This window comes from Zalophus californianus, chromosome 14 (assembly GCF_009762305.2).
Source record: "Zalophus californianus isolate mZalCal1 chromosome 14, mZalCal1.pri.v2, whole genome shotgun sequence".
NCBI classification, from domain to species: Eukaryota; Metazoa; Chordata; class Mammalia; order Carnivora; family Otariidae; genus Zalophus; species Zalophus californianus.
Genome location: NC_045608.1, coordinates 72,517,759 through 72,540,997, shown reverse-complemented (window position 1 = coordinate 72,540,997; position 23,239 = coordinate 72,517,759). Strand labels below are relative to the sequence as shown.

General features: G+C 36.7%; 1 protein-coding gene across 3 annotated transcripts in view; it reads right to left on the bottom strand.

Moving 5' to 3' along the window:
• DCC (DCC netrin 1 receptor) overlaps positions 1-23,239 on the bottom strand; it is a 1,177,272-nt gene that overhangs the window by 88,887 nt on the left and 1,065,146 nt on the right. For 2 of the 3 annotated variants that reach the window (XM_035724067.1, XM_035724069.1), the window contains 3 exons: positions 21,756-21,950; positions 16,567-16,599; positions 1,510-1,575 (listed from right to left, as the gene is read on the bottom strand). In XM_035724067.1, the coding sequence (XP_035579960.1) occupies positions 1,510-1,575; positions 16,567-16,599; positions 21,756-21,950 (294 nt within the window). The remainder of the gene's footprint in view (positions 1-1,509; positions 1,576-16,566; positions 16,600-21,755; positions 21,951-23,239) is intronic. The other variant, XM_035724068.1, reaches the window with a different exon arrangement.

The following is a 23,239-nucleotide window of genomic DNA, read 5'->3' as shown; positions in this document are numbered from 1 at the left end:
TTAGGTTATTATAGCCTATAATAGGAAATAATCATGTAACTCACGCCCTTATTCTAATTTCTCATCCAGCAAGCAATTTTTAGATTGCAATTTTAGCTTCCCATATGGACATTTTTTAAAGATTTTGTTTATTTATTTGACAGAGAGAGGCACAGTGAGAGAGGGAACACAAGCAGGGGGAGTGGGAGAGGAAGAAGCAGGCTTCCTGCTGAGCAGGGAGCCCGATGAGGGGCTCGATTATGACCTGAGCCGAAGGCAGATGCTTAACGACTGAGCCACCCAGGTGCCCCCCATATGGATTTTTTAATAGGAGACCACCCAAATGAATATCTATTCAGTAATCAAATTTCTCATGAAAACCTGCTAAAATGGTTATATACATATATTGTGTTATTTTCATAAAATAAAACACTCTACAGCAGTAAAGATAAATGAAGAAGAGGTATTTGTAAATACATGGGTAAATCTTAAAAACAAAATTAAATATGAATGCAAGTTGCAACAAGATACATGTAGTATGATGTCATTTCTATAAAGTGATAAACATGTATAATAATATAACATTTAGGAATATGTATCTATACAGTAAACACCACATTTGGGAGAATGATTACATCAATGAGGAATGAAGGAAATGGTGGCGAGCATGTGTTAAGTCAGAGACATATAAGAGATTTCAATTGTATGTTGAATATTTTATATCTTAACCTTGCTGATGGGTACACAAGCATTCATATTTATATTTTGAATATATAGACTATATTTATAGTAAACCAAACCAAACAACAGCAACTGGAGCAGTTTTTAAAAAATCTATAAAAGGAATTTAGCATATATACATCAGTCCCTTGAGAGTTTGGCTAGTATTATTCCATTCTCCCACAGTTTCTGTTTCAGCAAAACTGAGGACAAGATCCCAGAAGACAGCTCCCAACACCAACCTGCTTCTTCTGTGCAGTTCAGATATTACCTCTGTCTGCTCAACCCCAAAGCATGTGAATGGTCCATTAGAATGTGCAGAAATAAATGTTTAATCTTGAGAGCGTGAAGAAAAATTAGCAATAAGGTGCTAGAGGATTCTGAAGAGTAAACTCTCCAGGCAAAAGGTCCCAGTGACTTCATTTTAAGAAACTGAGTGGGTTTAGTTCAAACTCCCTTGATATCACCTCTCTCTAATAATATTAAATTTTTTTGAAACATTTTAAATATATATAACACTTCAAAATCTAGATATTCTATTGTTAACAACCCTGCATCACTTACAAGGTGATTTTTCTCAGCTTTTCTAACTAATCTGTTTTGTGTACTTGTTGACTCTCATTGGCATTGTCTGCTGGTAGAATATGCTACAGGTTTGCTAATAATTTCATCTTTCTATTATCTCCACTAAAACTGAGGTCTGGGGTTCTTAACACTTTCAGTAAGTAAAAAAAAAATATTCCCCAGACACTCTAGAATTAACCATTTAATTAATATAACTAATGCAATAGACCTAATTGATCGACTTACCATTGAGAGTGCTTCTATCAATCAAATTAGTATCAACTGGCCAATAACCTCCATCTCCATGACGACCTGTTTGTTGGAAAAACATAGGAATATTAGGGATGGAGTATATGAATGCACAATGAAAGAAAATAGACAGAAATAATAAATATTTTAAAACACACAAACAATTGAACAAGGTATTTTGGCCACCTCAGAGAAAGGTTAAGAATATTAATTCCAGTATACTTTGTGAGGAAATGTTATTTTTTATGTGTGAGAAAAATCTGTAATGAATAGATACTCTTTTAAACAAGCTAAGTTCAATTCCTCTCTGAAAAGTCGCCCGCCCTCTTCGTTTTGTTTTGTTTTGTTTTGTTTTGTTTTGTTTTCCTATCTTCTTGTAAAAAGTGTTCCCAGAAGGTACAGCAAGGGTATGAATCTCAATATTACTTTCCTGAACATCTCAGAACAGAAAGGGTGCTAGTCATGGCTCCTAGAGAGGTAGAGCCCCCCTCCTTCATGCTATAAGAAATCCATTCATCTGACATGACTTTGTGGCAAATTAGCATTATTACTTTACATTTTGTCTTATAAATGGGTATTGAGCAATCCTCGTGGTATGTGCCAAATAGGTGCCGGGAATGAGGTAGTAGATAGGGAGTAAAGAATGGGGTTATGGTACCACACACATACCTGTTCTGAATATTTCTTACAAACAAAGCAGGGAAGGAAGAAAACTTCTTTAGTATCACCTTACTGGAAACACTGCTTTCCAGTAGGTGTGCAACAGTTGTAAAAGCAGTCTTTAAGAGCATTGAGCCAGGAAATAACCAGAATTGTACCATCAGCCAACTTTAACTAATGGTGTTTCACCACAGGTAATACTTTTTTCTATTGGCACACTTGTAGACCTGTAATTATTTTAATAGGTTTTGAATTCTAGAATATCTATTGGGTTGACAATTTATAGGAACACATTTGGGAGTTGAATTTATATGCAAACACATACAAGAATTCAGCTAATGTTCCATTTATTCACTTCAGAGAGTTATTTCTGAAAGCAGTTACAATCAGTGGATGATGTAGAGGAAGCCAACTGAGGCAGTCAGCCACAATAACATAGGTCATTTGCTCACATGCATAGATTTTATTTTTCGTCTTCTTTTTAAAGATTTTTATTTAAGAGAGAGAGAGAGACAGAGACAGAGACAGAGAGAGCACAAGCAGGAGGGGCAGAGGGAGAGAGAGAATCCTCAGCAGACCACCCGCTGAGTGCAGAGCCCAATGTGGGGCTCCATGCAGGGCTCCATGTGGGGCTCAATGGGGGGCTCCATCCCAGGACTCTGGGATCATGACCTAAGCCAAAGGCAGACTCTTAACTGAGTGAGCCACCCAGGCACCCCTATTTATCTGTTTCTTTAAGAATTTCAAGTCCTGCTCTTGTGACATTGTTCGGCATCCCAAACACTCCTCTTGCTGACGCTTTCCCAAGATTTCATCATTTTATTTGCAAAACAGTTGTGATGGAAAAACTTAAATCTTGTTAACAGACCATACATTTGGAATTTTAGAAATTCTTCTCATATAAAGCCAGAGCTGAAGTTAGGATGTCAAGCTTCCAACAAGCAATGCATACATTAATCTAATCACATCATCTTCTGTTTTCAGCATAAACTGGTAGATTTAAAAATCTGCTGGCCAGTGACTGTGGGTCTATAAAGCAGGTATTAGGATGGACGCTCCCCATGGGGAAAGGCAGGAGAGAAGCAAATGAAATAAGCAGCAAATGTGAGCACTTTGGTGGGCTGACTAAAATGTGGACAAGCCTTTTCCCAAATACCTTGCTTGTGTGACTCTGGCACATTTGGGGTTTCAATGAACAGAGGATAAGCTTTGCCCATGGGACATTGTAAGATCAATGTTGGAAGAAATGAAGTGAGCCGGAAGTTCTGTATGAATATTAAGATAGCTTTTCTCACATCTGAAAGCGGCTAGATTGCAAAGCAGTCAGCCAAAAGAGACGCTAACAGTTCCATCACTTAGGACAGTAAAGCAATAAATGATTCCTGGTGGGAGTAATCCTGTATTGGTTGGAAATTAGGTAAATAGTCTGTGGAGGATTTTCCTTTTCCTTTAGCATCCTGACAAATGTCTTTTTAATGAAGTTTCTCCTTCTCCCAGCTAGTTTGTGGGAAGATGCAAAAACAAGCCCACAAGCACATCCATATATTACTCAGAAATAAAGCTCTATGGGTAGAGCACCGCCTGGATTTAGTAAGGCTATTGATTACACTGTGACTTTCAATAGGTAGGAGAAAATCAGATGTCATATGGTTAGAGCTCTATGTCAGATAAAGGAAGTCTGGAAATGCTTTCTACCTAAGAGAGGGCAGCTTAAAACTTGAACATTCTACCCGCACAATCTAGTGTATTGACATTGCTTAACTTTTGTTGGTTATAATTAGATTGATACCACAAAAGAAAATTAAGTAACTCTTAACAGAAAGTACTTCAAAAAAACTTGATATCATCAGCAAGCAAGATTGGATTTATGGTAATTTGGAGTCCTTGAACCACTTCAGTAAGGAAACACAAAACTCCTTTCTGGGATATTGGTGAGTCTGGAGATCTCTTCATCTTAAAGGCATGAGAATAAAATTTGTGTGCTGGTATGTTTCTATGCTCTAAAATATGTCTTTTAACTTCCAGAAAAGCTTCCTTTGTGGGGAAAATAATAAGCTAAAACAAACAAACAAAAAAGACTCTCCCTTTGCTCTAAGGCAAGAACCACAAAGTTGTCAAATGAGGGGACACTGAAGACCAAAGAGGACACTGAGTGTCATTGCTTGCCCTTCAAAGCATTTTTAAGGGCTTTTTGATGTGGATCAAATATTGAATGTGTTTAGTTAACTTGGTTAATTTCATAAGCACTGATCTAGGGAAACAAGATGAATGTGATTCTGCAAGATGGAAAGTCAGTTGATGTAAAAGTATAAAGTACTATCTGATCCCGGAGGTCTTTGTTTTATTAGTGGAGCATAAAATTGGTAATAATTCATTCAAAATTTATTAAGCATCTGCTAAATGCAAGGCACAGTCCTAGATCTTCAGGGAAATGATAATATAAAAGCATGTATTAGGTGAGGATCCTGCCATGACAGATCAAGTTGGTTCACTATATCCCGATCCTATATAAGATCTAAACACCAACTGCAGATGGTTTTTAATTTGTGCTGACTTTAAAGATTTAAGAACAAGTTAACCCATCTTTTGCTATAAAATCACTATTAGGTTTAATTACAAATGTTTTTTTATTTGTCTAGTATTGCTGAAAGAACTACATGCAAATAAAAATAATGTATTATTTTCAGTCTTATGTGTTCTACAGTTATATTTAGCTTAAAACTCCTGATTTTTTTGCATACTACACTAAATCTCTAACATTTTTCAAATTAAAAATTCCCAATAATAAATATATGAAATTTACATATAACATTTGTAGAAATAATGTAATACATTTCAATGTATACCGGCTTTTTTGTATTCAAATAATAATGCTCAATATGGTTCAAAAAAATTGGAAATGGGCAGTTTTTCTTTTTTTCTCTTTTATAGAATTAGTAGTATCACAATTCTATGTGACACAGTAATCAGAATGTACTTTATGAATAAAATATTATATTCTTCAGAAAATGAAGAATTCTTGCGTTATTCTGTACCCATATTTTCTTAGTAATAGAAATGAGGGTGAGGAAAGGAATCAAGATGCTAAAGAGTAATGAATTCATATATCATATAACCAACTAGGTATTTTATCCAGATAATTTCATCCAAAAATCACTTCTTCCAGAAATTTTGATAATTAAAACAGATATTTTCTACTTTTTCTTAGGTTTTGAAACCAGGAAATGGTACTTTCAGAAAGAACAGTAAAACAAATGAGCGCATGGTTAACTTTGAAAAGAGGAAGTTATAACTATTTTAGGAGTTATTAAAATTATATATTTCTAAATTTATTTTATATAGGCACCTATTAGGTAAGTCCAAACCAGAAATTTCATGTCCCTTCCCTTATTTGCATTTTTACAGTATTATAAAGTATGAAGTCATTTAAAGAGTAAACTTTTATATTTTCTCTAAAGGATAAAGGATAGATCACTAGGAGACTTCTTTTCATCTTTTATGGGGGGTTTTTTTTGGCAAGAGACATACGCTCCCTTGGGCAAAAGTTAAAGACTCCATGATTTCCCCTGCCATTTGCTCTCTGGATTGAGGGGAAAAGTGGGCAGAGGTAATATGACTTCCTGTAGGAAGTGTGCTTATTGTGATATTCCTTGGTGTTTACCAAAGTGACATGTATACAGTGTTCTCAAGGCTTCATGAACGACTAATGTGAGTTACAATGCTCAATGACATGTTATTAATGTGAACAAGAGTTTAAGTTATAATTATTATACAAGCTATTTTCCCTGTTCTTGTTCTTACATATCACTTTAAATATTGTTTTTATATTTTTATTGTGGTGTGTGTCTGTGTGTATGTTTGTATAAAATGAAACATTAATGTTTACATTAAGTCCCTACTTTTAGCAGTCATGGGCAGATGGAGAATATTTTCCATGATAAAAAATTTTATCAGCAGCTAACAAAGATTAATTCAATTGGGATTTCTAGAGCCTAGTTTTTCTGAGTAGATATTTATAAGTTCAGGGAGGAGTTAATGGAAAATTAATGTGCAGAGGACATGGAGAAAACTGGATGTGGTAGTTCTGATCTATTCTTTAATCCATCTTCCCTGAGTGGTGATAAGAGAAGGTCCTTAAGAATGGCACCCACACAATCAATCCTAAGAAAAACATATGGTCCATAATCTAAATCGAATGAACAGATTGGTCATCTAACAAATGTTCAATATACATTCTCCCAAGAATGCAGAGCACTGAGGTATCTTCTTGATCTTAGAATTGGTTCTCTGAAAATAATTCTGGTGATAATGATGGAAATTGAATTGATTTTGTGTCCTGTGTACCAGTGGATAAAGGATATCTATTAATGACACCTGAATACAGTTTTACGGTCCAATACACAGATCATATGGAGCTCTATTTTGAAGGAGATGATTTTTCAGAGGCTGCAGAAGTGTCTAAGAGATCAATTTATCACACAGTTGATAATACTGCTGACTTTGAACAAAGGCATCAGGATATCTAAAAGCCAGGAAGTGAAATCATAACTCATGCCTAGGATATTTCAAACATATATTAATGGAAAAGAATTAATGAGCTCTCCTTAACACATTGTTTCCAAGTACATATGAAAGAAAGCTCATTGATTGAAAGAAACTAGAATGTTACTACTTCATATGTAAGAAAAGCTAACATGCCTGCCACATATTGAGACGTGGTGCTCAACAAATCTTTTCTGCCTTCCTTCAAAACGTATCCTTATATTTGTCACCTGTGGCAAGTCTAAGAGCAGTAATTTTCAAGAATGGGAATGTTCTTTGGTGACCTGCTACGAGTTAGAAACAACGTAAGAGAACCAAATATGTGATTATCCATCTTTTCCTTGACCATGAGAAGCACTTTTTTTTGGAGTTCCAACTTCTGACTTTATGCAATAAAATATGGACAGAATAGACTATGATTAAAAGCAAATTCATTTTTAAAATCCTTAGAAATCAATCTAAAATCTGAGATTATTTTTCCACATACAAATGTCATGAATTGGGTGACCATATAATTATGAAAACCAGGCCACTTTAAGAATGAAAGAGGGTGCTATTATCACTTTTGCCTGGATCTGGGTATTAATCAGGACACTCCTGGGCAAAATGGAAATTATAGTCATCTAGACATAAACAATTTCAATAAACGAACCCCTAATTCCTGTCCCTTGGTTGACATATCAGTTTGATTTTGGGTCCTGACTTCCTGAAGTTTTTTTGCAGTGTGGCAATTGACAGGTGAAGAAGAGGTGCCTGGGGAATATTCTAAGGGAGGAAAAAAGTTTGCAAACATTGCATTCTTCTTCCTTTGCAAGCACGAGAGTAAAGCAGTGCTAAGCCAGACTCACTGGTATCTGGATTCCTGAACAGGATAATAGATGTCAGCCAATGAGAAGAAAAGAAAAAAAAATACATACATATATATGAATGATATGGTGATTGTGGAATTTTCTCCTCTGTCTTTGTATGCATTCTTTTCAATAGCATATCTGGAATAATGGCTAGTATGTGGGTCTAAGGCATCACTTTTAGGTGCAGCCTTGTTTTTATCAAAATCTAAAAAGCCTCCTATTTCTCTAAACATGGACCTTCTCCTGGATGACTAGATCTTCTCAAGAGCTAGCTCATTCGCCAGACTAAAACACGGAGGATGAGGAAGAATTTTTCATGGATTATGAAGGAACAATTGTTCTCAAAAGCCACTGAATGAACATGAAAGTCTCCCATACCTGGATGGTCCACAAGCTTATCCCAAAGGCAGTGTGAGATATGCTTGTGTCTGAGTGAAGTTACCAAGCAGTGCAAGGAGAAGTAACAAAAAGCATGAAAGCTCTTTCTTCTCCAAGTGACTGTTCATCAGGAAGTTGCAACTACAGTATGAAAACACCAGAATGTCAGGATCACACTAGTTGTGCTGCTTGTATGTGTAAATAATGACACTGTTGGAGCACAAAATTTTTTCATTCACGTATCAGCACATGCTCCATTCATCTAGTCAACAAATGTATTGAATGGACCCACTGTTCTAAGTATTGGGGATATAAAATGACTATTGCAAAGGCTCATAAATTAGTGAGGGGGAAAATGTTGAGTAATAATAACTACATCATATGGCCAAAAGTATTAAAAATATTATAAGTAGGTGCCACAATGGAAAAACAGGATGATGACTATTTATGCCTGGTAAAATGATCAAAGACTTTTCAGGGTGATATCTGAGTTGAGAATTAAAAGATGAGTAGATCAGGTAGAAAAGAGTGAGGTGGGTAAGCTCAGAAAGACAGGCAGACATGAAATAATAAAACTTCCTATATGCTCTACCAAAGAGTCTGTAAGTTATCTTGCAGAAGCCAGAGGTCCATTACAGATATTTTATGCAGAAAAGTGACTCAATTAAATATGTGTTTTAGAAAAAGTATTGTGGCTGAATTTGAAGAATAAATTATAAGAGACTGTTGCAATAAGTAGCATGAGAATAGTACTAATTATGAATCCACAAGGCAGACATTTTTAGTTCCATTTTATAGGTGAGTAAACTGTGGCTCGGTAAGACTAACAAGTATACTCATTTTAAGCAGCTGACTAGGTCTGACTCTGATGATGATGATTTTACCATTAGTGGGTGAATTAATAGATACTTAGGCCCTCTTCCTATTCCACATCTTCTTTTCCTCCAATGCCCCACACTTTCACAACCCCCCCTCCCTCGAGAAGCAAGGTATGATTGGCATCAGCAGCCAAAAGTGAATGGGGTTTGCGGGGTTCTGGAGGTGAGCATGTTGATCTTCAGTGACCAGTGTGCACAGAGATATTTAATGTGTTGAAAAGTAGGAAAGCCAGAGAACTGTTGTGTTAGAATAGAGGGAAAGGGCAAAACATCACCAATTTATTTCTCTTTCTTTCCCTCTCTTTATCATAATAAAGCATAGTGGTACCCTAACTGTCCCCTGAATGCATCTTGCAATCCTCACTCTATGAGCAACTTCTTGGCATCTTGATTTTCCAATTCTAGGATTTCTCTACATAAAGGTTCAAGTAATCTTTCCCTCCGCAATCATGTGTGTTGAATCAAGTTCTACTCATATAGTAAAAGTCCAGTCTTGGGTTTAAGGAGTCTTTTCTTCTATTACCAATAGAGATTGCCCATCTGAAACCCTATAATGATGATATACATATGAGATGGTACCACTTAATTTCACATTTCATATTTTTAATGTTGGGCTGGAAGTATTTATATACTCCTCCCAACTACATTGCGTGGTTCTTGAAATCCGAACCATGAAACTGTACTTCTTTTTCATGCTTCACCACACACAGCACAATGCTAGGTACATTGTTACCAGCAAGCTGTCAAAAGTGAGTCCAATTCTTTTCATACTTCATGTTTGAAATTTCAAAATCTTATCAACTCCCATAGTTTTGATTTTTCTCCTTTCCGTACTCAGAATTACAGGCAGCCAGGGAAATGCAAGAAAAATGAATTTTCTGCTAACAAGAAATGACAGGAAGGGTAGAGATCAAGAAAAGTGCACAGGAGGTCAGAATCATCTACAAATGTGACCACCATTTTCTGAATTAAAGAGAACTTGTTTTCCAGTTTAGCTTTAACTTAATAGATGAATATTCAAGATATTCTTGCCTTAGTGGAAACATATTTTCACATCATTTTCATCTTCCCCAAGATTAGTAACATGCACAGTATCCATAGCCCTGGGCATTATTGCTTTTAGGTTCCAAATATACTTTTGATCAGATGGTAAAGTCGTTATTTCCAGATTACTCTGTGACTGTTTCCTCAAAGAGATGTGTCATAATTCAGTTCAACAAACACTTAGCAGGCAACTACAATATGACAGATTCTCAATTAGAGACTGAGAGGTGGGGATGACAGTGTGAAACAGACCAGTCCTCTGCCATCAAGGAATTTACAACCTGCCCCAGAGGTTGGGAATATAAATAGCGAACTGTAAGAAATGAAGAACAGAGCAAGGAATAAGTTGGGTGTTACGGACATCCAGAAGGACAGAAAGACTGGAAAGGTGAGAAAGACTTCTTGGAAAAGAGCAGAATGGGAAAGGGAGTCTTAGAACATGAGGACCTGACTCGGTATAGAAAGGGAGCAAGTACTGCTAAAGCGAAGAGGATAGTACCAGTTAGAGCATGGGGTTGGGAAAACCTTTCCCAGAGAGATTTATATATTTCTGCTAATAGACTGTGACATATGTGGAGGGATGAACTAGTCTTGAGGCTAGAAAAGGGCATTTGGGGTGTTGATGTCAAAGAACTGACTTTATTCCATAAGCATTGGTGAGCCATCTGTTTTGGAAAGAAAACTGAGGAGGCAGAGTCCGGGTCTAACAGTAGTGGGCAGAAAAATCAAGCCAGGAACCTGGTATTTGGCTAATGTCTACAGCAAAGAAAGACATTCAGCGGCAGAGTGGTTCTTACAAAAATAATTTGTTTAAGACATCTTTTTGAGGGCTTGTTAACAAAAATGTCTATCTTTTGGGTCTAAGAAACTTACAATTTTATGCCATGAATCGCATCAATTCTTAAGAGTACTGAGTATGTGTTTTCTTTCAAAGTTACGTATTGAAACATAAAAGCTCCTAAGAGGTTGATTTAAGCAACTACCTGACTGCTTGCTGGGAACGCGAGAAGCACCTCAACACTTTATCAAAAGCACACTATTCATTTTTCACCCCTACTTTTATACCATAATCATAATTTCTAGAATTGCAAAATTTTGGAGCTGAGAAAAGCACAGGTGAGAATAACTCTCTTTCAAGGGGGTGGAGCAGCAATTGAATAATAAAGTAGTTGAAACTCCACACAATAACGGTAGAAATAGGTTTTAATTTTCAATTAAACAGCTCCCATCAAAAGGTGCTAAAGGCTTCAATTTTGCAAACAGCACCCTGGCTGGTGTAATCCAAACCCTGCAAAGTCTGGATTACATTAACTAAATTCCAAGCTTGACTACACTGCCTTGAAAACCCTATTTCCTTGAAATTGGAAACAATTAACGTTCTGTTTATTCATGAGATTAAACCCGCTGAGGTGTAAAATGGCAGGTGTAGTGTTAAGTACTTTGCCTGAATACCCTACTGAGGAAAGACAAAGAGCTGTAAACTAGGTGAATGTATGGTGATGCCATTAAATTTTACTTTCTTGCTAACAAAGTAGGAACAAATTAACTCACTGTATTTCCAGAAATTATACAGTGGTTAAGGGCAGAGACTCTCAAATTATTTAACTGGGGTCTGTATCTCGGGCTACCCTCTTGTGTACTGTGAGTGTTTGGACAAGTTTGAGAACCTCTGTGTCTCATTTTCTTTATCTGGAGGGATGTTATGAGGATATGATAGCACACGAACAGTGCACAGAAGAATGATTGATGCATGCTGGGAATGCTAAAAATGTGAAGTACTACATTGCGTGAAGATGCTATGTCTGAGTTTTTTTTATCGTAACACCAATCTTCTAGTGCGATCATCTGAAATCTTGAAAGAAAACAAAAGATCCTTTGGGCTAACGTCATCATTTGACAGGTGAGGATGCTGAGAGAGGTCAGTCACATGTCCAAAGTCACACAGGAGGTCACAGTGACAAGACAGCACTAGAATTTGAGGTCTCCGAGCCCAATCCACCATTCTTGGAGTACACACCGAGTGCTGATGGGAAAGCCAGGGTATTATCAGCCTTTACCATGTTTCAGAAGTGAGTACTTCTCCCTCCTGGTGGGAGGGCAGTTCTCAGCAGGCCACCTGCATCTAGATCTCTAAAGTGGCCTAGGAATTTCCATCTCTTTTGTAGCCCTGGTGTTTTAGATCACCCCTCTGCAGGCCACGGAGAGGGAGAGACACTTGAGAGTGCTTGAAGCAAGCATTTTCTTCCTGATTCATCTCAGCGATGACACAGATCATTTCATAAAGGCTCCTGCCCTCTTTCAGGTCCTGCGACATGGCCCTAACCCCTACTCTGCATGCCCCAATGGGCAGACATGGCGACACACATGACCTTGTGGACACTTGTGCTCATGCTAAGAATGACCACTTTTTACACACGGACACCTCAAAGTGGAGAGCAACATGTGGGGGTTAAACGGAATATAAGGGTGTAAAAACAATCCTTTAAGATTAGAAGTTTGATCTGATGATAATCAATTCTGAGAACTGGTCATATTTTATAGTCATGGCTACCCTCCATTGCAGCCCCAAACAGAGGCTTTTATAAATGCTTCTGTGAGAGACCCTAAAAGGTTTAAGCTCATTACAGAAAATCAGAGAGCCACATTTTTCATAAAGAGAGCCACAGTCTACAATGGAGAGACTACAGTCTGGGAGTCAGAGAGAAACATGTTGGCGTCCTCCTCTGCCCACAGCTATATTTGTGTGACCTTAGGCAAAGCAGTGCCTTCTGCCTCCTTATCTGAAACACTGGGGAGATCATCAGTGAGAGCGAGAGAAGAGCTTTCTTCTTGAAGGCGGACACTGTGAACTGCGTCATGCTCCCCCTCTGCCCCCCAGAATCACACGCTGAACTCCTAACACCCAGTGCGAGGCCCTATGGAAGTAATTAAGGCTAAATGAGGTCACAAGGGTAGGGCCCTGATCTGAGGGGAAGAGAGATGAGAGAACCAGCTGCCCCTCTGCCATGTGAGCACACAGCAAGAAGACACCTGTCTGCAAGCCAGGAAGCACGCTCTCATCAGAAACCAACTCGGCTGGACCTTGATCCGGGACTTCCAGCCTCTAGAACTGTGAGAAGTAGATTTCTGGTGTTTAATCCACCCAGTCTGTGGCATTTTGTATAAGCAGCCTGAGCTGACTAAAGCAGTGGAATTAGCACCGTCCCTGTGTTTCCCGAGATAACCGACTGTCAGGATCACATACTCAGTGCTGTGACTTCCCACTAACACGATGACCCCAGAGTGAAAGCTGTTTTATTCTTTGTTCTTTGGACTATGCACAGAGATGAGAAAAGGAAAGCTGATACTGGGAAGATATCCAGACACAAACTTCAGAGAGAGCAACCTTATAAATCTGTGTTAAACATGAGTGTGTGGTTGCGTGTGCATCCGTATACATACACGGGATGATCACACTCTGTGGTTAAGAGCAGGGTTTGAATCGTGGCCTTGCTACTAACTAGCTGTGGGTCTATAGACAACTGACTGAACCTCTCTGAGCTTCAGCTTCTTCATTGCTAAGATGAGAACAATAATTGTATCTCACAGTATAGCAGTGAGGATTAAATGGGAATTCTGTGAACAGAGACAGTGGTAGGGCTTCATAAGAGTTCATTTTACCATTTTACACACACACACACACACACACACACACACACACACACACCCTGAAAGGGTTCTTACCAAAATTTGAAAAATAAAAAAGGGGAAAAAAGGCACAGCATTTCTATGTCCTCTGCACTCACTTCACATAGCGCATACAATTTCCCTATCCTACCTGACCTTCCTAAAAATTAAACTCTGTGGTTAATCTCTAAAATCTCATGATTACCTTCAAAATTATTGGCCACTTGCGCCTGGAAGAGACTAGAGGAAAAAATGGGGATGTGTAACAAGAGATAAGGGGCTGCAAAAAACAGGGAATTACAGAGGAGGCTGAGATTAGAGAGATAAGAAATGCTAGATATAATCAATTTATAACTACACAGAGGGAAAAAGAGTTCAATGCAAATTGTCTATCATTTTCAAACTACTACTGCTATTACTTGGGAGAAAATATTTTCCTCAGATCATGGCTGATTCAAATATAACTGACTTTTTGTTTTCCCATTTATGTACTTCAGGACATATATCAGATTCCAAGAAAAAGTAATTGTGACAAAAGTCTACAGAGATACTTTGTTAAAATAATCAAAACTTTTCCTCCTCTCTCATATGTAAATTCAGTTCGACCTGTTTTTCTATTTAGGATTCATCTTTGCAAGGTTCACTCTGACCCAAGGTGTTGAATTTTCTCTCAACAGAAATTCAGCTCCCGTCATAGATGTAACAGTGGGATCACTTCACCATGGGGAAGGGCAAATGGGTCTAACAGTGGGCACAGTAAGACATATTCAAATAATTTGCTCTGCGCTAAGAGTGGGAACATTCAGAATGGCCTTTTCCTCTTATTTTCATCAATCTTAGAAGGATCTCCAATCTGGGTTATTTTTCTTCTACACGGTCATCAACGCAGAAGACTGATTTTGTTTACAAAGAGCTTTTGATGGCCAGTAAATCTGATATGCTTTCTTTGTAAGAACTTAAAGATCTTATTTATAACCACTAAATTATCTGTTGTCAGTTCCTGTCAATTTTACAAGTGATTTGAGTTTGATGTAAAATTTAGAACCTATCAGTTTGAACAACTGTATACCAGTTGTGACTGAATAAGGCACCAAGTAGTATAATATGTGACAGAATCTTTTAAGTGGTGTTAGATGAAGAAAAAGAAAAATTGCCCAAATAATATTAATAGACTCAGCCACTGACAATAATTCTTGGGAATGACTTTTTTGCCTGAAAACAGATCTAATTTCACTATTGATATGAAAATCTGAGAAAAATCCATGGAGAGTGTGTGATCAGAGAGACTGGGGAATAATTTACTCTTTTGTTTTCTTTTATAAAAGGACTGATTTACAAAATATACTTTTGATACCTTAAAATAATATTAAACAAAACAGTTAACTGAAAAACAGCAGCAAAATCCATTTATTCAGAACCTTGGGCATGTCACTGCCTGAGTGGCCAATAATGTAACATTTCATCTGGTTCACTGACTTAAAAAATTTTTTTTGGTATGTTTTCTCTCTCTTTCTCTATATATTTCTCTAAGTATAATTTCAAAAATTAGGAATTATCCACCTGTGGAAGGTCCAAATTCATTTAAGAAGGCTATGCAAGGTTGTTTTAATTATTTTATAAATGAAATAATAAAACCACTTTTGCTAGTTAATTATTCCAGCTTTGGATCTGGCCAGCACTAATACTTAATTTTCCTACGTAAATATAGGTTAACTGATCAGTATTCATCATTAATAGTTCACAAATATTACCATTTAGTAGATATAGGTCTTACAAAAATATTTTAAGTAGAAGTAAGCAGGAAGTAAGTTTAGGTGATTAATGGAAATGTGAACTCTGGGTAGATATTTCTGTGTATTGTTCATTTTTATTACTTCCATGTGTGAAGTCCCAGCCATATTCTCTGAAGCAGAGGCATGATTTAAGGACCCAGGGATAAACCTGAACACAGAATCATTAAATAAAATACTACTCATGTAGACAATGTTCTGTTAGTAAGCCTTAATATCCAGATGCTTAATATTTAAAATTTAAAAAGTATTCTTGTTGAAAAGAATGTTTTCCTCCATCTTACAAGATGGTGCCTTCTAAGACAGGACGCCCACAAGCAGGTTCTGCTGACAGGAGATTGTCCAAAGCAGGAGAAAAACGACACAAACTGTAGACTCTGAGCCAACAAATATGGACAAAATCTGGACATCACCGACTACAACAAGTTGCAAATACTTCCCAACTCCCCCTTCTTTAAAGAATATAACGGGCTGAAAAAATACAGCTCATAAGCTATTCTTTTTCTCCTCTAGAATTCTACCAATTACCTTTAGTGTAAAAATAATTTATCAGTCTGCAAATCATGATAATAGCAAATTCTTATCTACCTGTGAATTGATGGATAACTCTTATTTATCTCCATTTTCCTTTGTGTAAAGCCATGCCTATTTCTCTACACGAATCAGCTTTTAGCAAAAGAATGGAAGGAGAATAAAATACTCTGAGTTGAACCAGCAGCTGATTCACAGAGTGAAAGCTTTCTGACTTCAAAATGAACAATAGTAATGCCCTAAAAAAGTTGCCCTAACTCTGTTTTTATTTATTAAAAGAAGCTCACTGTAGAGAAAAAGTACACTGGATTTATGGTTTTCCTCTGTGGAGCTACAGAACTTTAATCCATAGCTCATGAAAGGGTGTAAGAGCAGCTTGAAAATTATGCTGAGCTTAATTATACTTAATGTGAATTATTCAGAAGTGCAGACAGAGACTAAAAATTTATTTCATACAAAGAAGCTTGACATTTTAATTGGTCCTTCAGAATAGAGACAAAACAATTTCCTCTCAAGAAAATTTACATCTTCCCCAACAGACCTGCAGCTTCAGCCAAACAGAACTTCATTAACAAGATTAATTATCACGCCAGTGTCTGCTTCATCAGGTGTATGGCCCAGGTGAAAAAAAAAGGAATGCAAAATAATGACTGACATTTCTAGCAGATAGAATTGATTCAAGGAGAGAAAGGATGACAAATTGAGCCACCATACCTTGGTCATTAGCCATTTTGTCAGGGTGTTCTACTGTGGGGGAGAAAGAAATATTATTAGACACTTCTTAGCAAGGAAGCTGACTCTTCAAATCGACAGTTTTGTTAGCAAGTGTTCATATCAAGGCCAAAGCCCTGTTGAAATAGAATTGATAAGGAACCAAGGTTGATGTGATTATTTCTCTTAAATAGTAGTCAGAGGAGAAAAATTGAAAATGGTTTTTGCTATATATGTTCTTAAAAATATGTTATTTGTTTCATTCCTCTACACATCAACTCAAAATGATCATCATGTAAGTTTAATTAAAAATACAATACATAAAAACTCATATGATCACCAAGTAATTATCAACCATATATTTTAAATTAGGTAAAGAGACTATTTTCTTGTCTTTAATTTTTTTTTCAACCAGAGAACTTAAACAATCTCACATGGAGAGGATAAAATAAGAGAATATCATAAATGTGTTTTAATCTAAATGGTTTAATAAATTTTTAGACCTTATGAAGAGAATTCTTACCTGTTCACAACTTCAAGTGCAGTATGAATAATGTTCTTGAAAATGACTTTTTTTTCATTTAAAAAACATCTTTAAAAGTTTTTAAGTGGCTTCTTTTCTATTAAACAAATATAACTGTAGAGGAGGTAAATCCACAATATCATTGCTTTTACAGAAATTGTGAGAGGACATTTTGACCAAGGTAGATCTTTGTCAGTTTCCATCAATTAGAATTATTTCCCCTATACTTGAGTTCCTTTGGGCTTCAAATCTTCTGGGTTTATTGAACTCAATTGCACTAAAACTTGACATTTAGGCTACTACACTTGCTGTTGGCTTCTTTACATGTCTCAGTTAAACTCACAGAGAAAAATACGATAGTGTTCCCACGGGCAGCCACCTATAACCTAAGCACCCTGGTTCTCTCATTCAGGGTGGCAGTCTCCCAGCAAACCCATCATCACTGTTTGAGAGATAAAGCAAAGGTCTTAGAAATGGTAGTCCTTCCTTTACTAATTGATGGACACATATCATTGCCCAGAAGAATATGTAGACTGGAAATACTCAAAAAATGATGTTGTTAATAAAAACCCCTTTCAGATGAACAGGGTTTATGAATGTCACCTCATAGAGAGAAAAATTCTAACCTTAGTTACAAATTTCTATCACTTACAATTTCTTTCATTTTAAAATAATACGTAAACATATTCTATGAAAAAGGATAGACCAAGAAAGGTTATCTTAGTAAGTAGTAGACTTTGAACGCTGAATGACTCTTTGGGAAACATCATACATACAAGAGTGCTTATTATATTAAGACTCTACCAGTTTTATATGAGTTTTATGAATGTCACTGTAGCTCCTCAAGATTTAACAAACTTTTTAAAATTTATTTATTTATTTTTTTAAGGTTTTATTTATTTATTTGACACAGAGAGAGAGAGAGAGAGAGAGAGACAGCAAGAGAGGGAACACAAGCAGGAGTGGGAGAGGGAGAAGCAGGCTTTCGGCAGAGCAGGGAGCCCGATGTGGGGCTCGATCCCAGGACCCTGGGATCATGACCCAAGCTGAAGGCAGATGCTTAACGACTGAGCCACCCAGGCGCCCCATAACAACCTTTTTTCTCTTTTAATTCACCAGGCAGTCCAACCTAATCTTTCCTAGTCTAATCATCACAACTTAATTTTTATCTTAATTTTGTTTCCTATTTCCCATTAAAGGCTAATGACTTCTCAAGATCCATTTTATTACAGTGTTAGGGGATTATTGATGAAAGGTGGTTTTGATAGGCAACTGCATCATCTGTAGTTTATAGACAGGGATAGGGTTTTCACTGAAATCCTAACATAGTTTTTGAGAAAGGATACTATGTTGTAGGATATGCCCAACCAGGTCTCTGGTAAGAATGAGGAGGATACTTTGGAATCACATGTGACCATGCAATCCAGGAAGGGTAAAAGTTTGGCAGCCAGAATAGGGCACACTTGAGAAACTACCCTAATCAGCATCTCATATTTAGGGGAGAAATGTTTGGAATGACATAAAAAAAAAAGAGAGAAGAAAATCATTCTCATCCCATTTTCATTCTTCCTTTCTCCCTTCATCTTTAATCATACACACACATTATCTACAGTCTAAGAAAATTTTTACCAAGTGACAAATAAATATATGTTACGGGCAACAACAGCATCCTCATTCTTACCTTCTGGATTTGTTTTACTGTTAGCAATCTGGACTGGATATAACTTGAGGAATTTTGAATGTCTCAAAAAAGGTTATCAACTAAAGAGTATTTTCCAAAAGGGATAAAATATATCCTAAAAGTTACTGTTTATTAAAGATGAATAATGGCTTAAAAGTATCATAATTTGTATCTTAACTTTTTATTTGCTCCTGACATTTGTCAAGAAAATCATGTATTTTGTCAAAAATAATGTGAAGACTAAAACTTTTCTGTATTCTGGCATGGAACTTTCAGTTCTATATCCTTGGATGGGAAAGATGCGCATTTCAGAATAATGATTAAAGATGCCCAGAGAACATACTACAGTCTAGTGCTCTTTCATTGCTGAACACTCAGCTTTTTTGTCTGTAGGAGGTGACTCCATCCCACTATAGAATTCCACTTTGGTCTGCTTCAGCAGAAGCATCCTTTCTTCCTATTATTTGACAGGCCAACATGGAGAAGCTCAGTTTACCCAAGAGAACAACCCATGTGAGAGGCAGAGATTGACATGCCTCTTGTACATCTTCCAAGGGTTTCACGGTGTATGGGTATCCTAATGGGGACTATTTGCAGAAGGGAGATGTGTATTTGCAGAGTCCTGTGTGGTCAGAGAATCAAGTTCAAGATTCTTTTAATTAACATTCCAAAGAAACAATCAGATGTACCACATACATGCATGTACACAGGGGTATTGTAATTTAATCCCTTTTTAATTATAAATGTCCTTTTCATTAACCAGTGATTATGGATTGAGTTTCCTATACCTCTCTTGCTGGTGGCTAAAACCAAAGACAAAACTCTAGTCTCTAGTAGTAAATGCTACTGTCTTTGCAAAGACTGCATATGAAAGAATGAAGCTTGTAGACACCTGCCTGGGGCATGATTGGCAATGAAACACTTGCCTGTTACCCAGTAGACTACTGAGAGCTTTCTCAGCTTCAGGATAACATGTGAGCCTTTCTTGCTGTCAAACAAAGTTACATTCTGATGAACAGAGGCCTTATGTTTTGAAGCAGCTTTGGAAACTGAAAATCTTAAATCAGAGAGCAGTAACATGATGTGATGTGTTTAATGTAGATTTGGTTCACTGTGGCTTTGAATCTCTTAAGAGTAATTTATTTGCCTTAGAATATTTGTCATTGTAACATGTAGGATGCATGCATGTACAATGTCAACTATTGATAAAGATGGGCAAGATCAATATCTCTAAATAACTTAGAATGCAATCAAGACATCTGAAACTTGGTTTGCCATATGAGCAAGATTTGTTTTAAAATCTAATTGACTATTAATTGAGCATGACATACTGAGGATAGACAATATTAAACGTTCAAATCAGGATATTAGAAATAATGCTTGTGAACTATTACAACATAACAAGTTCCTGAATTTGTTCTCAGTTCTGAACATCATTTTATAGATGAGTTTAGAGCACTTAAGGTAAACAGTAGCAAATGAGATGTGGAGTTCATTGAATAATCTCCAGGATGGTTATCAGTGTGGGCCTGTAAATTCTGTGACAACTCATCACTCTGCTGCTTAATACATTTGGATGCCTTAAGTCATCCTAAACCCTCCCTGAGATCTCTAGTTGGCACACAATGTGAGCATGAAATTAATTTGGCACTTGCCTATAGATAAAGATGAAGCATTTGTGAAACAGTATCTAGTTACATTTCATGCTCCCACAAAATGAATAACCAGTTTCCTTTCGATTGCTCATTTAGAGTGAAACCTTATTTAGACATGAAGTCCGAAAAACCCAGAGAGAAGAAGATTAGCTCATTTCCTCCTGCCTCCCTCCCCAACTTCTACTCTGTTGCTAAGAACTGTCACGAAGGCTTAGGCTGAATGCTTGTTTGTGTGTTCTTGGCGAACTTTCAGATTAGTTGTTACCAAGTCCACCCTGGAATGGCTAGCTCCCTCACCAGAACTCAAAAGTCCGCTATTTATTAGGGTACCTTTCCTAGGGGACTTGAATGACTGTACAATTATTCTAAGAGTCTTCTCAATATGTCAAGCGCCTGGGTGAAAATGTCAACCATCCTCATGTTTCTAATTTTTCATTTGTTTGCCATCATGTACTACCAACTTCTCAGCCAGATATATAGATAGACATATGTGGTCACAGATTTAAGAGTCAAGTATCCTTCTTTAGAACAACACGCATCATGCCTAAATATACATCTTTAAATACCAGCTATGGAACATTCCATTTTTTTTCAATTGTTAAATAACAGAGGCTCTTGAACCCATTTGTCCTCCAGAAAAATAATACTGTTCTAAAATAGCAAGGACTAACATGAAGGTTATTTTGATGCAGTCACTGTGCTAGGGCCTTAGCATTTTTTCTGTATGAACACGTAACTATGCTTGAATTGAGCCGTTATTTTTACTCTTGCAAGCATGGGGCGTTTTCTTCTAGTAATAATACTGTAAAGACTCTTTCCCCGCCCCCCCTTTGTTGCTATCCTAGGTCCTTAAAATAAACACGTTCATTTTGTTTGAGATTTTCTGTCTTGCCATATCAAATTTTCTTTTTATATGTAAGGACAATAGCTCCTCAAAGAAAACATTTAAGGCTGGCAGTAGTATGGAATTCACATAATTCAATGCTTTTTAATTTTTATTTCCTTACATAAAAAGTTTCATTATATTTTGAATAGAACCAATATAGTTGAAATCAATACAAAATTCCAAAAAGATTGTAAATGGGGAAAAAACCAGTTAAGTTAAATATACCTGCCTTGTGTTGAAGGCAGAAAATGTGATAACACAATAGATCTTTCTCTGACATGCTGGCTTTCAGCATGAAAAGGCACATTTTAATTTATTCTGAATGTCCATTGTAGTCATGTTGCCAACAGAGAAGGCAAAGACAGTTCCTAATGCAGACTCCGTAAGTATGTTACAACAATCCCCCAGGAAAAGAAAGGCACTGCTGTACTAGGAAATGATTCAAACCTTTCAGAGTCCTGAAGAGGATGGGATCAGAGAGGGGCCCCACTCCTTTTGCATTTCGTGCTTGAATTCGAAAGTAGTACATTGTGTCAAGGTTGAGATCCATGATTTGGTGAGTAAGCCGATCACCACTGATTGTTTCCATCACCCAGTCATCAATTGGTATGTTCTTGTCCAAGGTATAAAACAAGATGTAAGCTGTAGAAAAAGATGAATGCGACTGGGTTTAGTGTACTGACCACAAACTATACTTCTGCTTCTAAACACTCATGTCTCCCAAATATAATGTGCAATGAGTATTATACATTCACAGTCTATAAACTACAGTATTCATTTAAGCAAGTAATAATTTTTTTGATATTGCAAAGATTAGACAAATCATTGCCTCAGTGTACAGAAACTGAAAATGGAACAGACCATTCAAAATAAAAATATCTGCCATCTTTAAAAATACAAGGTTTCTGTGGTCTGTAAATCCTGTGCATGGATTCCTGACAGACAGAAACACTGAGATAGCAAATGTGTTTTTAAGCTGCTAAATTTGTGGTGATACTGTTACACAGCAATAGATACCATAATAGGCTAATGGTGACCTTGGCAATCTGCACCCCAGATGATTTCTGTGTTCAAGTAAGGTCAGGAATCACCACTTTAGTCGATATGTGGAATCTGTATATTTTTGGCATTCATTGAGATGATGCTGCTGCAGCTATGAATGTCTTATAATGCACACCACTCAGTAAAAGACAAAAGATGAAGGTAAAGAATTCTGTAAAACTTAAATTGTAGGACTCTCTGGTTAATATTAAAATTGGAATACTACAGTTCAAAAGGGATTGTGAAATATCACTGAGCAAAGGAGTTGTTTCTGACTCATTTATAACTCAGCCCCCATGATCAATATCAATAAAATCTTCTAATATTTTTTTGAATCAGAATAGTCTCCATTCTTGTCCTCAAAGAACCACATCTACTGAATAGAAGACCCTAGTACTGGTAATACTTTTTTTTTTAACTTTTATTATGTGCATGTCTTATCTCTTCAAAAGGATAAAAACATTCCTTTAGTTCAAGAGCCATATCTTGTATTACCCTTTATTCTTCAGAGAAACCAATAAAATTGTCTTCACATAATAGGTATTGAAACTAACTTATTGAATGAAATCCTCTAGCCAGTAAGCACAGACGCTTTACATTCATAACATTTAATGCAACCGTAGAGTTATCATGGGCTGTTGTAAATGCCTGATGACACTGAAAGTTTGGAGAATTGTTCTCACCCAGGTCAGCTACATTTATTTCTGATTTTGTTTATTTGTCAAATGGAAGAAAAATAACTGCCCTCCTTGTGTTTTCGTTTTTTTTTCTTTGTAAAAAGTATTCAATTAACCATTTAAAAATGGTAGTTCTGACATCAAATAAGTATGATTGAAGGTACAAGCATCAGGTTCTGATAATTCCAAACTGTATTTGAAGTGATTTCCTGG